Source organism: Camellia sinensis, chromosome 2, assembly GCF_055761805.1.
Source record: "Camellia sinensis isolate YWXY chromosome 2, ASM5576180v1, whole genome shotgun sequence".
NCBI lineage: Eukaryota > Viridiplantae > Streptophyta > Magnoliopsida > Ericales > Theaceae > Camellia > Camellia sinensis.
In genome coordinates this window covers 76,357,348-76,371,243 of record NC_138962.1, presented here as the reverse complement: position 1 = coordinate 76,371,243, position 13,896 = coordinate 76,357,348, and the positions used below count along the sequence as shown (strand labels likewise).

The window sequence follows — 13,896 nt, the reverse complement described above, 5'->3', positions numbered from 1 at the left end:
ATTAATTTGATGATTATGAAAAAAAATAAAAATATTATGAATTAGATACGACATTTTAACTTATTAATTATTTTAACATATTTTATTTGTAAATAAATTATTTTAATCCAAACCTATTTCCAAACACTCTCATAATAGTTTCATTTTCTTTCAAATTTTCTTGACAACCAAGCATGACATGTGCAAAAGCTAATATCTATCTTCTAAGAGAGTGCGATATAAGTCAAGTCATGGCAATTTGTCTTTGGTGCATTTATTTTAATTTTATTTTAAAAAAATTTTAGGGGCTTCAGAGTTTAAAGACTATTTTACAAAAAAATAATAATAATAATAAAAAAATTGAGAATAAAGACTACTTTAAAAAAAAAAAAATTAAAAAAATTGAGATTCAAGTCATTACGGCTCCGGTGGGTACATAAGAGTCCGGATCTTCTGCCATACATTCCTGCAATACATTCCTGCCATACATACAAAACGACGTCGTTTTGTGCAATACATTCCTGCCATACATACAAAACGACGTCGTTTTGTATTAGTTTTTTTTTTTTTTTTTTTTTTCAAAATGTTTCTTTTCCCCCCTTTTCTCTTCTCTGCATCATCTCTTTCCACCATCGATCTAAGGCAATGAACCCTAGCACACTGAGAGAGAGGCATCGCAAGAGGCAGGGGAGGAACTGAGAGAGTGACGGAGAAACGAACGCGAACTGAGAGAGGAACTGAGAGACGAAAGAGATGGCGGAGATGGAGGAGCACCGCGATGTTGAAGGAGCAACGCAAAGGGTTGCGGGCGACGGTGAGTCCGGCGGCGATCCGATGGCGGGAAGGCGACATTGCGGCGACAACGAGGTCTATTTCATCATCTTGCTGTTATATATCATCTTGCAGTTATATATATATATGTATATGTATATGTATATGTATGTGATTTTTGGGTTAGATTTGTTAGATTTGAAATGGGTTTGATGACAGGTTTCTAGGCTAATTTTGGTGTTGCTTCCTCTGATTATCTAGTGATCAAAATCTTGATAATGTTGTACACTAATTGTATCTCCAATTAATTGAAAGAAGATATTTGCAAATGCTCCAGATTTAATTTTTTTTTATTCTGTATTACTTGCTGTTATATATATATATATATGTATATATGTATAATCTGTATTTGTTTTGGATCAATCTATATATATATGAACACATTTGGAGTAACTGTGTAACTGTGTAATAATATTTAAACTGTGAATGAATCTATAAAATTAGCACAGAGAAGGTAAAAAACCCGTCTAATTTTTCTTTCATTCTATAGTCATATCGAATTTGTAAAGGACTAAAAATGTCCTAGTTTACATCACTAAGGAGCAATAGATCTGCCTTAAAATTATGACTTGACTGGACTATCACACGATTGGAGAGTTAGCATCACATGTGCGCACAATGGTTAAACTCTCTCCCAAGGCTGCCTCCACAAAAAAACTTCTGGAAGGCTTGTTGGAGGTGTAAATTTACATACTCTGATTTCCATACCTGTAACCAGATACTATATGGTGGTATGTAAATTTAAATTATTTGAAGTTTACACCACAGTTGTGATGGAATGTAGCCCGCATTATTAGTTGAAACATGATGGAAAAATGTAAATGGTGCATAATTCATTACACCAAATGTTTTATCTCACTGTGTTGTCAACTGATTTGTGGACCATGTGGTATATTATTTTTTTGTAGTTTGTCTTCTGAATACAGATTGGTTTAAATATTGGAAGCAATAAATTTTCCCCCCGAGCTTCCATTTGAATATAGCAGTTGCATTTTCCACAGCTCATGAGATTGGTTTAAACCAGTTTGTATCATAAGAGGGAAAAAGCTAAAAAGAATAGAAACTCAGTTCAATGATAGAAAGTATGTAAGAAGAATAGAAGGGAAAAAGCTAAAACCAGTTTGTATTTAAGAAGCATTGTTTTAACTTGGATCAATCTATATATATATATATGTATAATCTGTATCTGTATATATATATGTATAATCTGTATCTGTATAACTTGGATCAATCTATATATATATATGTATATATGTATAATCTGTATCTGTTATCTTGCTGTTATAGTTTGATATATATATATATATATATGTATATATGTATATTAGAATGAGAAATATAATCCTGATCTTCAATCCTTTTTTAACTTTTTCTTTCCCTTCTTTTCATTTAAATTTGAGTGAAAATTTGATTAAATGAATCCGTACTCTTTTTAAAATGAATTCGAGTAATAATATTGAGTGTTAGACAGAATTGGTTGAGGATTAGACGTGCTCTTAATCGTGGCTAGTCATTGTTTGTTGATTTTAATGGAGTGAATTGGTTGTGGCAGTAGGTGATTCTTAATTTTTGATGGAGAAATATAACTGTTAATTAGGTGTGGAAAATCGTTGCTTGTTGAGTACCCGTGTGTGGATTAGAATTTAGCAACTAGTTGTTGGTTGTTCCTCATAGAACAAATCAAATGACATACAGACTAGATGATTAAAAAAGCTTCACTTCTTTATTACTAGCAATGTTTTTTCATGCAGCACATAATAGAAATAGTTAGTGATAGCATCCACAAATACATTGACTGTAAAGTATTTTGTGATTTATAAATGAAACTTCAGATCATGACTCTATGAGGATTTATTGTGGACAGAATTCAGAACCATCTGTGATGTTATTGTGGACAGAATTCAGAACCATCTGTGATGTTTCTAGTGAATGTTTCGGTGTTGTCATTGCTGTTTATCCTGTAAAGTGTTCCTGTCTATGAACCTGCAATGGCTTGGTGGGAGCAATAGCTTGGTGGGAGCAATTTTATGTTCTACATATATAGTTAATCGCATTGATCTGTTTTCAGATTCATAAATTTAGTTGTGGATTCATATAATTATATGGTTTATATATATGAATTGTAGGTAAATGTGATTTATATATATGAATGTGGTTTATATATATGAACCTGCAATTAAGTATAAATGTGGTTTATATATATGAATTGTAGGTAATGGAAGAAAATAATATTGTTGATGATTGTGGTTGGAAGCCGAAAGTGGGAATGCCATTTGACTCTGAACAAGCCGCATATGACTTTTACAATACGTATGGGGGAAAGGTGGGCTTTAGTATTAGGAAGGCATATGCAAACAAGCACAGACAGACGAAGGAGATAACATCACGCACGTTTGTATGTTACAAAGAGGGAAGTCGGGGTATTGACAAACGAGATCCACTTGTCAAAAATCCAAGACAAGAGGTAAGATGTGCTTGTGGTGCCAGATTTAGTATCAAGTTAGATAGAATATCAGGAAAATATATTGCTTGTGATTTTGTTGAACATCATAATCATGATCTTGTGCCTGAAGATTGCATTCATATGTTGCCATCCCAAAGAAAAATTTCTACCACCCAAGCAATTGAAGTAGAATTAGCTTCACAATCTGGAATTCCTCTTAGGTCTGCTTATGAACTATTTGGTAGGGAATCTGGTGGAAGAGCATCACTTGGTTTCACCAAATTGGACCAAAAAAATTACCTAAGATCGAAGAGACAAAAAGATTTGGAATATGGGGAAGCGGGTAGTGTCTTGCATTACTTTCGTAAGAAAACTGTGGAAAATCCATCTTTTTTTTATGCAGTCCAATTAGATTGTGATGAGCAGATAAGTAATATATTTTGGGCTGATGCTCAAATGATCATGGACTATGCTCAGTTCGGTGATGTTGTGACATTTGACACTACTTACAAACTAAATAATGAGCATAGACCTTTTGGATCATTTGTTGGATTTAATCATCATCGAGAAACAGTTATATTCGGTGCAGCGTTGATGTATGATGAGACTGCTGAATCTTTTACATGGTTGTTTCAAATTTTTTTGGAGGCAATGTCAAACAAAGCTCCGAAAACTATTTTCACAGATCAAGATGCTGCGATGGCTAAGGCCATTCCAATTGTCATGCCCGATACAAACCATCGTCTTTGTACGTGGCATTTGATGCAAAATGCTGTGAAGCATGTAAGTTCTGTTTTCGATGATGTAGGGGTGAAGGGTGTGTTTTCAAAATTTATGCATGACATTGATGATGAAGAAGAATTCCGAATACAGTGGGACCAAATGCTTGATAAGTATGATGCATTCGACAATCATTGGTTGGAGCAGACTTTTCGCGTGAAGGAGAAATGGGGATGGCCATATATTATGAATTCTTGGGCAGCTGGAATGAGTACTACTCAACTTAGTGAATCCTTTAATGCATTTCTGAAGGATTATCTGAATTGTGACCATAATTTGATGGAGTTCTTCAAGCATTTTGAGAGGGTGCTTTATGAGAAGAGATATAAGGAATTGGAAGCGGAGTATAATTTGTCCCAAAAATTGCCGAGGGTTTCAATTCCAACTGTGATGTTAAAGCAAGTGGCAGAGATTTACACGAAAACTATTTTTGAGGAATTCCAAAATGAGTATGTGCAGTCCATTGAAGCATCCATTATAGGCACTACTAATGATGGTGAGAGCACCAAATTCACAATAAGAACAATGGTAGATGGGAAAAAAGATAAGATTGTGACAATGGATAGAGGGGGTTGTTTGAGTTGTAGTTGTAAGAAGTTTGAAGTGAAGGGCATATTATGTCGACATTGTCTCAAGGTGCTTAGAGATATATTCAATGCAACGGAGGTTAATATGACTATGGTTAACCCATAAATTAGGCTCAATATGACTATGGTTAACCCATTTCTTGTGATTGTGCAGCATAGACATAGCAAACATGTGGAGGTGCCTATCATAATGATATGTGTCAATGTATGTTGTCAAGTGTCAATTAGCTAATACCACAAGATGGCAAGCCTATAAGTCAAAAGTGATTATAATAGCACAGTGGTTGCCAATCTGAATAAACCAGCCCCTCTGTCTCTCTCTCTTTTCAATGGTTGCCAAACAGTCTTCAACTTGAGCTTGGCATATAAACAAACATGTAATAGGCAATCTGAATAACTATCTTGGATGACTTTGGAAAGTAGAAAAGGAAATCCACAAGGAAATCTAAGAATTCAGTTGGCACTATATTCATGTTTCAACATCAAGTAAGAATCTGAGTTCTATTATTAGAAATTAAGAAGCTGACTATAATTACAGAACTTACAATAGCACTATGATCATTAAAAGTCAAAATTTGAGCAAAAATTCAACCACAACAATCAACATCAATTTCATCCAATATATCAACGATGTGAATTGTTGAAGTGAGCCATATGATGAGCCCATTGGATAGAACTGGTTCGGTCCAATTAACTCTCCAAATGGAGAGAAGTCATTTCCTTGTTAAAATGCAGCTCATCAATTACAGTAATGATATGTGTCCTGGAATGTAATAAAAGCATCTATTCGCAACAAATCCAGAAATCATATATTGGCAACAAATCCAAAAATCATATGATAGGCAACAAATCCATAAATCAGTAATAAAAGACGAAGGGAGAAGGGAGAAAAATGATCCTGAAGACGAACGTACCTCGTCGCTGTCGTTTCGCCGTCGTCGCCGTCGTTTCCCCTTGCCTCACCGCTGCCTCTCCTCTCCTCGTCGTGTTGCCTCTACTCTCAATTCGTCTGAGTTTTGAAGCAACACCCCTAGGGTTCTAAACAGTTCTGAAGCAACGTAAAAACATTTTGAAAAAAAAAAAAAAAAAAAAACTAATACAAAACGACGTCGTTTTGTATGTATGGCAGGAATGTATTGCAGGAATGTATGACAGAAGATCCGGACTCGGGTACATAAGCAGCGAGGGACAGACAAGTCAAGTCATGGCAATTTTGTCTTTAGTGCAGTTACTATCAGTTGACTCGTGCATCAGACTCATACGGGTTAATTTATTTTAAAAATAATATTTTATTTTATGATATATATAATATAAAAAGCTAATATTAATTTAAATTCAAAATTAAAATATAATTTTAATTATTTATTTTGATAATTTTAACTACATCGTTTAATAAAAGTATTATTTGAATAGTTATTGTGGAGGGATAAAAATATAACCCAAAGTTCAAAGAAATGGATGTTTGGCCCAAAATAATTTACCTAGCCAAGCGACCCCAAAGTAAGGGTTAGGCCCAAAACCCCGCCAGGCCTATCAAGTGAAGGAACAGAGTCACGTGACCAAAGGTCTGAATAAGATTGCCTTTGGAAGGATATCCACAGAACAAAGGAGAACCCTTTGATTCATTTGTAAAAACGATAGAGATACAAACTGATAAGAGATAGGAATGTAAGATCAATATATCCTGACAATACAATCATTCAATGAGCAAGATTCGACGATTGAAGATGGGAATAACTATCCGAACTAATCCAAGCCATCTAAGGAGAAGCAATCTGACGGTGACAAATTGAGATAGTTTGACCACTTGCTCGGCCAAGGTCTGGGCCATAAAATGCAGTTGGATCAAGACAGTTATCCAACAACCCAAATATAAGGTATTAACACTACAAAAGGGAGAATCAAAAATAACAAAAGGAAAGTAAGAAAAAAACAATATAATTAATCTTTTTTTTTAAATATAATAATTCTAAACACTATTTTAACTTTACCGCCGGAGGGTCTTCTCGACCTAATTTGGTCGAGAGTGATCACTGACGGCTTGATGTCTTTTTGCAGAGCTTCAGAAGGATTGACTTATCTCGCTTTCCTTGTGGAGAATAAATTCCGTCCTTCCACAGTTATATATAATAAATTTAGTTAAATTATTTTGTACATTTGATAATTTTAATTCTATGGTACTAAAGTGTAATTATCTATAATAATTTTATATGATATACATTAAATTAATAAAATAAATACACATTTTGATACTAAAAATAATAGTTAAATTTGAAGGAGAATTATTAATATAAAATTTAAAATAATTATAATTATTTAATTTTTTTTATATTCATTTGAAAAATAAAAATATGTAGAAATAAATTAAGAAGAAAACATGTTGTAATTTTAATAATAGTTAATTTTCTTTTATTTAAAAGCTAACTATAAATATGTTGTAATTAGATTATGAAGAAAATACATAGATGCAGTATGTAGAGTATTGATTCTTTCTTTAATATTCTTTTTGAATTATTTATACATATTACATATATGTACATAAAATTTAAATTAAATATAAATATTTTATAATGTTAAATAGAAAACTCAATATAAATTAATCATAAGATATTAATAAGGTAAGCTGGCCCGGACACCCGGTTATCAAAAAAAGAAAAAGAAAAAAGATATTAATAAGATAGATTAAAAAATAGAAGAAAATTAATTCCTAAAGTATTAATTCTATAAGTAGTTCAAATTAAGTAAAATTCTTTTACATATTAGATTTTAGCAATAAGGATAAATTATTGTGATATTTTTCAAAAGTAGGAGAAAAGGGTGATACATCACATAATAGAGAGAAAAAAGAAACGACAAAAAAAGAGAGATATGTCCCATAGGAAAGAAAAAAAAAATGAGGGTTAACACAAATTTTAATAAAATATATGTAATGATGACTTTAATTTTATTTCTTTTTTAAAATTTTTAGGGACTTCAGAGTCTCAAGACTCCATTTTAAAAACCAAAAAATTGAAAGTTTTTGAAGAGCATTGCTGATAATTCATAGAAAATTGCCATGGCAATATGGCTACGGTATTTTTTATTATTATTATTATTATTATTATTATTATTATTATTATTATTATTATTTTTTATTGCTATTCATTTTTTTCTTTATGTACGGTAATTAAAAAAAAATCGTTGATATATCTATACTATTATGTATGTGAGCACTTAGATTGACTTTTTGAAATTTTATCTCTTTGCCAAGTGTCTAATTATTTATATATATTTAAGGGGTTAAGATTTGAATTCAAGATCATAAATTTGATAATGAAGACTCTTATCATTTGAGATTACAACCAATATATGTTAAATATTTTATTTTAATTTTATTTATTTAACTTGCACACGTATTGTGTCTACCAACCGCCAATATATATATATACACATTACCTTTTTAATGGCAATATGGTGATGGTATTTATTTTTTTCATTTCTATGTTTACTATTTTTTAATTAATGATATATATTGGGAGCCTTATCAAATATATTGTTTAGATCATTGAAACACAATATGTTGTGAGCATTTTTTTTTTTGATCAGCAAAAAAAGCACTTTATTGATGAGAAAACATACATTACATATGAAAAACATCAACAAAGAAGGAGGTGCAAAAAGTATCAAAGTACACCCCCCAATCCCAACTAGGTTGGCACTAAGGAGGATACCCAATCATATGCTAGCACCATTGAATGTTGGTGAGAAACCAACAAGAAAAGAGAGAAAAAAACAACAAAAGCCCCAAGGCCATCAGATGATACACCAGCAGAAACAAGGAAAGAAAATTCCAAACAATTCAACCTAGTAGCACCGAGCAAGCTGACATGTGTATAGCCAACTAGCAGCATACATCAGCAAATTAGCATAATTTCTTAAGCTAATAATTCCTTGTGCTCATTATACTAGCATAATCTTCACAGCAACACATCCATAGATAGCAACTCCCAACTCCAAGCAACCTAGCCTAGCTTCACCTTCCAGCAAATTGTTGAGTACTCCATTAGCAGACAACTAACATCAGTGAAGCACAGAATTGTATAGCCAACTAGCAACACGGAATTGTATAGCCAACTAGCAGCACAGAATTGTGCAGGCAAAGTCAGAACACCAGCAGAGTGCAACAGTAGAGCAGACTCAAAAGTACCTTGGTCTACCTCTTGGAGCTAATCTTGGCAGGAAGAGTACTTGGAAGCCAGTCTTGGATAGGTTCAAAAAGAAATTACCTACATGGAAGAGAAGGTTGCTTTCGTTTGCGGGGAGACTGACTTTAATTAAGTCAGTCCTGAGTAATTTACCTCTTTACCATTTGTCATTGTTCAAAATACCAGTGGGAGTGGGAAAAGAAATAGACAGCATCCAAGCAAATTTCTTATGGGGAGGATCCGATCTCAAAAGGAAAGTGCATATGGTTAGTTAGGAAGTCATTACCAGGAGCAAGAATTTGGGTAGATTGGGTATTAGAAGGTCCACAGATATAAATATTTGCCTTCTGCTGAAATGGTGGTGGAGGTTTGGGGTAGAACACCAGACTCTGTGGAAGGATGTTATCTGTTCAAAATATGGTATGGGGGGTGGTAGCTGGCTGCCGTACATGGCAGGAAATTTTAGAGCTTCAAAAATTTGGTATGATATAATTTGTGTTGTCAGAACTCAGCCTGAGGTGTACAATTACTATCTTGAAAACACTGCAATTGTGACAACTCTCACCACTGATTACTACTAAACTGTGATTGAATATGATAAGTAACTGATTAGACTGAAATTTTGAAACTGATTGATTGAGTGTATTAGTTTAATTGCAATCTATCTGTTTGACTGCTAAATGATCTGTTCATGTTTTATGTTTTAAACTGTAAATTGAAGGCGTTATCGGCGGCCGAATCCGGAACTGATTAGTGTTTTGTGCTAATTGGAATTTATGTGATTTTATGGTATGTTTAATTAAAATTTGAGTTGGTATGATTAAATTGGATTAAAAAATGTTAGATTACATTAGTTTGAATAAACTACCATTTTGCCATGTTAGTGGGCCACCTTGTCAATACTTGTTTGGACTTGATTAATGCACATTTGGCATTGCATCTTCATCCATTTTGGAGTCAAAACCAAGAGAGAGAGAGAGAGAGAGAGAGAGAGGTAGGAGATTTTGAGTCCATCTAGTTCTCTTGTTCGAATTCGGAAGGATTGAAGAATAGATAGCAATTTTGAGCTTCTAGACTTGAAATTCAAGACCTAGGTAAGGATTTCATCCTCTTAATTGTGTATTTGAGTTAGTTCTTGCATGGCTCTTGGTAAATTACTCTTCTAAGTCTAGAATTGGGTTTAAGTGTTGAATTGAGGCTTTGATCATGCATGCATGCTCACATTTGTGAGTTTTGAGGTTGTTATCATGAAAATTACTACATGCATGTTCATATCTTGATTATAGTTCATGAACTCATCATGTTTTTGAGAGAATTGGCTCTTTGGTCAAGTATTTGAAGCTTTGATTTTAATTGAACACATACATGTTACATTTAAATTATGTTCTTGAAGTTTTCCTTGAAATTGTGTTTAATTGAACTACCTTTGGGCTTTGATTTTGCAAATTGGTCTTCAAAACATGTTATACTATGAGTTTACTAGAGTTTTCCAGAAAATTAGCCCAAGAGGTTCGGATTTGATGCATTTAAAGTTGATTTTGAGCTTGAAGGTTCAATCTGGAAATTCCAGAATTTGGACCCACGCTCGAGCGTAGGACTTCACGCTCGAGCGTACACTTTGAGTTCATGCAGTCCGCTCGAGCGGGGAAAGTAACGCTCGAGCGTGAAATGCATGTATCTAGTACTTTGCATGTATTTACAGTCCGCTCGAGCGAGGGAATGCACGCTCGAGCAAGGACCTGAGTCTCACGCTCGAGCGTGGATCGAACACCTATCGAGCGTGATTTTTGTGCATCCAGTACTTTTACTGTAGTTTATAGTCCGCTTGAGCGAAGGAATTCACGCTCGAGCGAAGATCCTTTGTCTGCATGTCTGCTTGAGCATAGAAAGCCACGCTCGAGCGAGACCCCTGTTTTCTGAAAATTTTGAAAAGTATTTTTAAGTGCATCTTTGCATCCTCATTTCATCCTAGGCATTCCTAGGCCTAGTTTAAGGCATCTTAATGAGGATAATGCTATAGAACCACACTGAGTCAAGATAAGGACTAAGTTATTGTTTCCTAAATGTGCAACTTAGTGTGTGTTCATCCTGTAACTGTGTAGGGTTGGCATCCGAGTACGCTCACTAGCCTATCTATAGCCCAGAACTCTGTGAGTAACAATGTTGTAAAAATATGTTCAATCATGAATACTTTCTCAACAATCAACTGTACTGCTTTCTGAAATGATATTTCTTACTAAATGAATGTTTGTCCTATTTGTGAAATGTATTCGTGGCATCCATAGCAATCCATTGTTACTGTACTGTTACTGCTACTATCACAGAGATCTCTATCGGTTTCCGTGTTCAGACCACTACTGTTTACTGATATGATGGCCATCAACTGACTGTTCGGTCTATTAAGACCTACTGTACTGTTTGCTATCGGATGTACCACATATGACTATTATGGTTTATAAATGACTGATATGGTATGAAATATGAGCCACAGACTGAATGACTGATATACTGTTATAACTGACTGTTTTAAATACTGAAAAGACATTCATTCTTAACCTCTTTACGCATATGTTATTCACTGGGCTTTAGCTCACTGTTTATATATATATATATATATATATGTAGGTGTCCAAGCACCGGATCGGAGCTAGGAGCGTTGGGTTAAGCTCCGTTTTTGTCAAGCCAACCAACGTGCCTCACTGCGAGGTTCTATGTACTGCCAAGTTAAGGTTGTTTCGGGGTGTTTTAGATTTTCCCTTCCTGTCTCTGTATTGTATAGACTGTATAGACTCGTACTGTACTGTTATGGTAGGGATTTGGTCCCTAACCTGAATGTTTGTATATGTATGTACATACTGTTTTGCTTCTGACTGTGAATATGTTTAAAAAATCTTTTTGCATACAGACTGTCACAGCTCATTGGACATCTTTTTATTACTGTTTTAGCTTCCGCCAGCCCCTGTACTCTGTATTACTGTTATTACTATTAAGCAAGCCTTCGGTAATCACGGATTACTGGCTGGTTACGATGCTAAACCCATAGGGGCGGGTTTGGGTCGTGACATCAATCCAGTTGGGGAATGGTAGGAGAGCTCAATTCTAGTTAGATAAATGGATGGATGAGGTGTGTCTGAAGTCTGAATTCCCCAGATTATTTTCTCTGTCCACTAATAAGTATGGAACAATTTCTGATTTTAAGAACAGAGGTGGAGGGTCTCAGGAGTGGAGTTTGGAATTTAGGAGGCCTTTGCTGGCTTGGGAGGAAGAGGAGGTAGGTAGGTTATATACCTTCATAAGGTCTGCACCAGCCATTAGAGCCAACTACCTAGATGTTTGACTGTGGAAGGCTGACCCATCTGGGGTGTTCTCGGTTGCTTCAGCGTATAAGAGATGCGAAGTACTCTTGGGACCTGTTAGGACAATGGCTATGGAAGTCTGCCACAATTGTGCTCCACCCAAAGTAAAATTCTTTGGGTGGTTGGCTTGGAGAGGCATGGTGAAAACAGCAAGTTTCTTGCAGAGAATAGGGATATTAGAAGTGAATGCAAATGTGGGATGTGTCTTTTTGTCAAAGGGAGGACGAAACAACTCAACATATCTTTCTATGTTGTCCTTTTGTTTGGTGATTGTGGTCTCATATTATGAAATTGTAGGGTGTGCAGTGGGTTATACCCAGCTCTGTGGAAGGGTTGCTGCAGTGGTGGTCTTTTTGTAAGATGAAAAAGAAGGAGAAGCTGATATGGAAAGTCATACCTTTGGCTGTCTGGCGGTCTACGTGGAAGCATAGAAATGAATGCGTCTTTAATGGTTCTCGACTTCTAAATTTATCCCCTGCTGTAGCCTAACAAACCCACTTAAACTTTTTATAAAACCAGATTTGAAAACCTCATCATCATCTCTACAACTATTCTCATTGCGTGCGCCACCTCCCTCTGACTCCCCTAGACAAAGCCTCATGACAAAACCATCCTCACGAACAGTGTCTTCCTCTGACCCACCCATCATCAAATCTGTCTCCTCCACCACCGAGAGCTCCCTTAATCTAGCTTCCTCATCTATGTCATTACTGCAAACTTGGGGTATCTGCCTATCCCCTTCTGCCACGACACAACCCTTAGCCACCTCATCACCCATATGTACTGCCACATCATCATCTTCTTCCTTCTGTTTTGTAATAACCCTCACCACTGTTTACTAATTAACTACTGATTACTGATAACCCTACTGATTACTGCTAAACTGAGACTGATCATGAATAGTCATTGAATTGATTGAAACATTGAACTGGTCGATTGAATGTGCTAGTTTAAATGCATATCTACCTGTTGACTGTTAAAATTATATGTTCATGTTTTATGCTTTAAATTGCAAATTGAAGGCCTTATCGGCAGCCGAAACTAAAATTGATTGATTTTTTATGATCATTAGAATTTATGTGAATTTATGGTATGTTTACTTGAAATATGATTTGGTACGATTAAATTAGATTAAAATGAGTAAATTACACAAGTTGCATTATTCACCATTTTGCCACCACTAGTGGGCCACTTACTTGACATTTTTAAGACTCATTCATATGCATTACAAAACATTTGTTCAGCCATTTTTCTTGAGACAAACAGACCAAGAGAGAGAGAGGGAGAGAGAAATTGAGTTCCATCTTGTGAATTGCTTGGAAATTGAAGGAATTAAAGAGAGCATTGCAAAATTGAGCTCCTTGACCTTTAATTCAAGACTTAAGGTAGAGATTATACCTTCTTGTTCATGTATTCTACTTATATGTTGCTTGGGTTATGGAAGTCTAGAGATTAAGGTCATGAATTAGCTTAAATAGTTGAATTGAAGCTCATTCCATGCATGCATGTCACATTGTTGAATTTTGAGTTGATTTCATGGAAAATTGTTGCATGCATGTCCAAGTTCTAGCTAAGGTTCATGAAATCATCATGTTTTTGTAAGAATTGGCTCCTTGGAACAAGTATCGAAGCTTTGAATTGGTTTAAACTCATGCATATCATGTTTGAGTTACGTTCATGAAATTTGGTTTGAAATTGGAGTTAATTGATCTTCCTTTGGGGCTTTGATTTTACAA

At 34.8% G+C, this 13,896-nt stretch overlaps 1 protein-coding gene across 1 annotated transcript; it reads left to right on the top strand.

Moving 5' to 3' along the window:
- Positions 1-668: 668 nt before the first annotated feature.
- On the top strand, positions 669-12,519 carry LOC114302944 (protein FAR1-RELATED SEQUENCE 5-like). Its single transcript, XM_082911264.1, has 4 exons — positions 669-846; positions 3,023-4,669; positions 4,775-4,825; positions 12,151-12,519. Exons 1-4 carry the CDS (start codon positions 733-735, stop codon positions 12,517-12,519), a joined length of 2,181 nt encoding a protein of 726 aa, XP_082767390.1. The 5' UTR covers positions 669-732.
- Positions 12,520-13,896: the final 1,377 nt, after the last annotated feature.

Coding starts and splice junctions, on each gene's coding strand:
- LOC114302944 (XM_082911264.1), top strand. CDS start 733: ATGGCGGAGATGGAGGAGCACCGCGATGTTGAAGGAGCAACGCAAAGG. Junction 847..3,022: donor GACATTGCGGCGACAACGAG/GTCTATTTCATC, acceptor TATGAATTGTAG/GTAATGGAAGAAAATAATAT. Junction 4,826..12,150: donor TCATAATGATATGTGTCAAT/GTATGTTGTCAA, acceptor TGACTGTGGAAG/GCTGACCCATCTGGGGTGTT.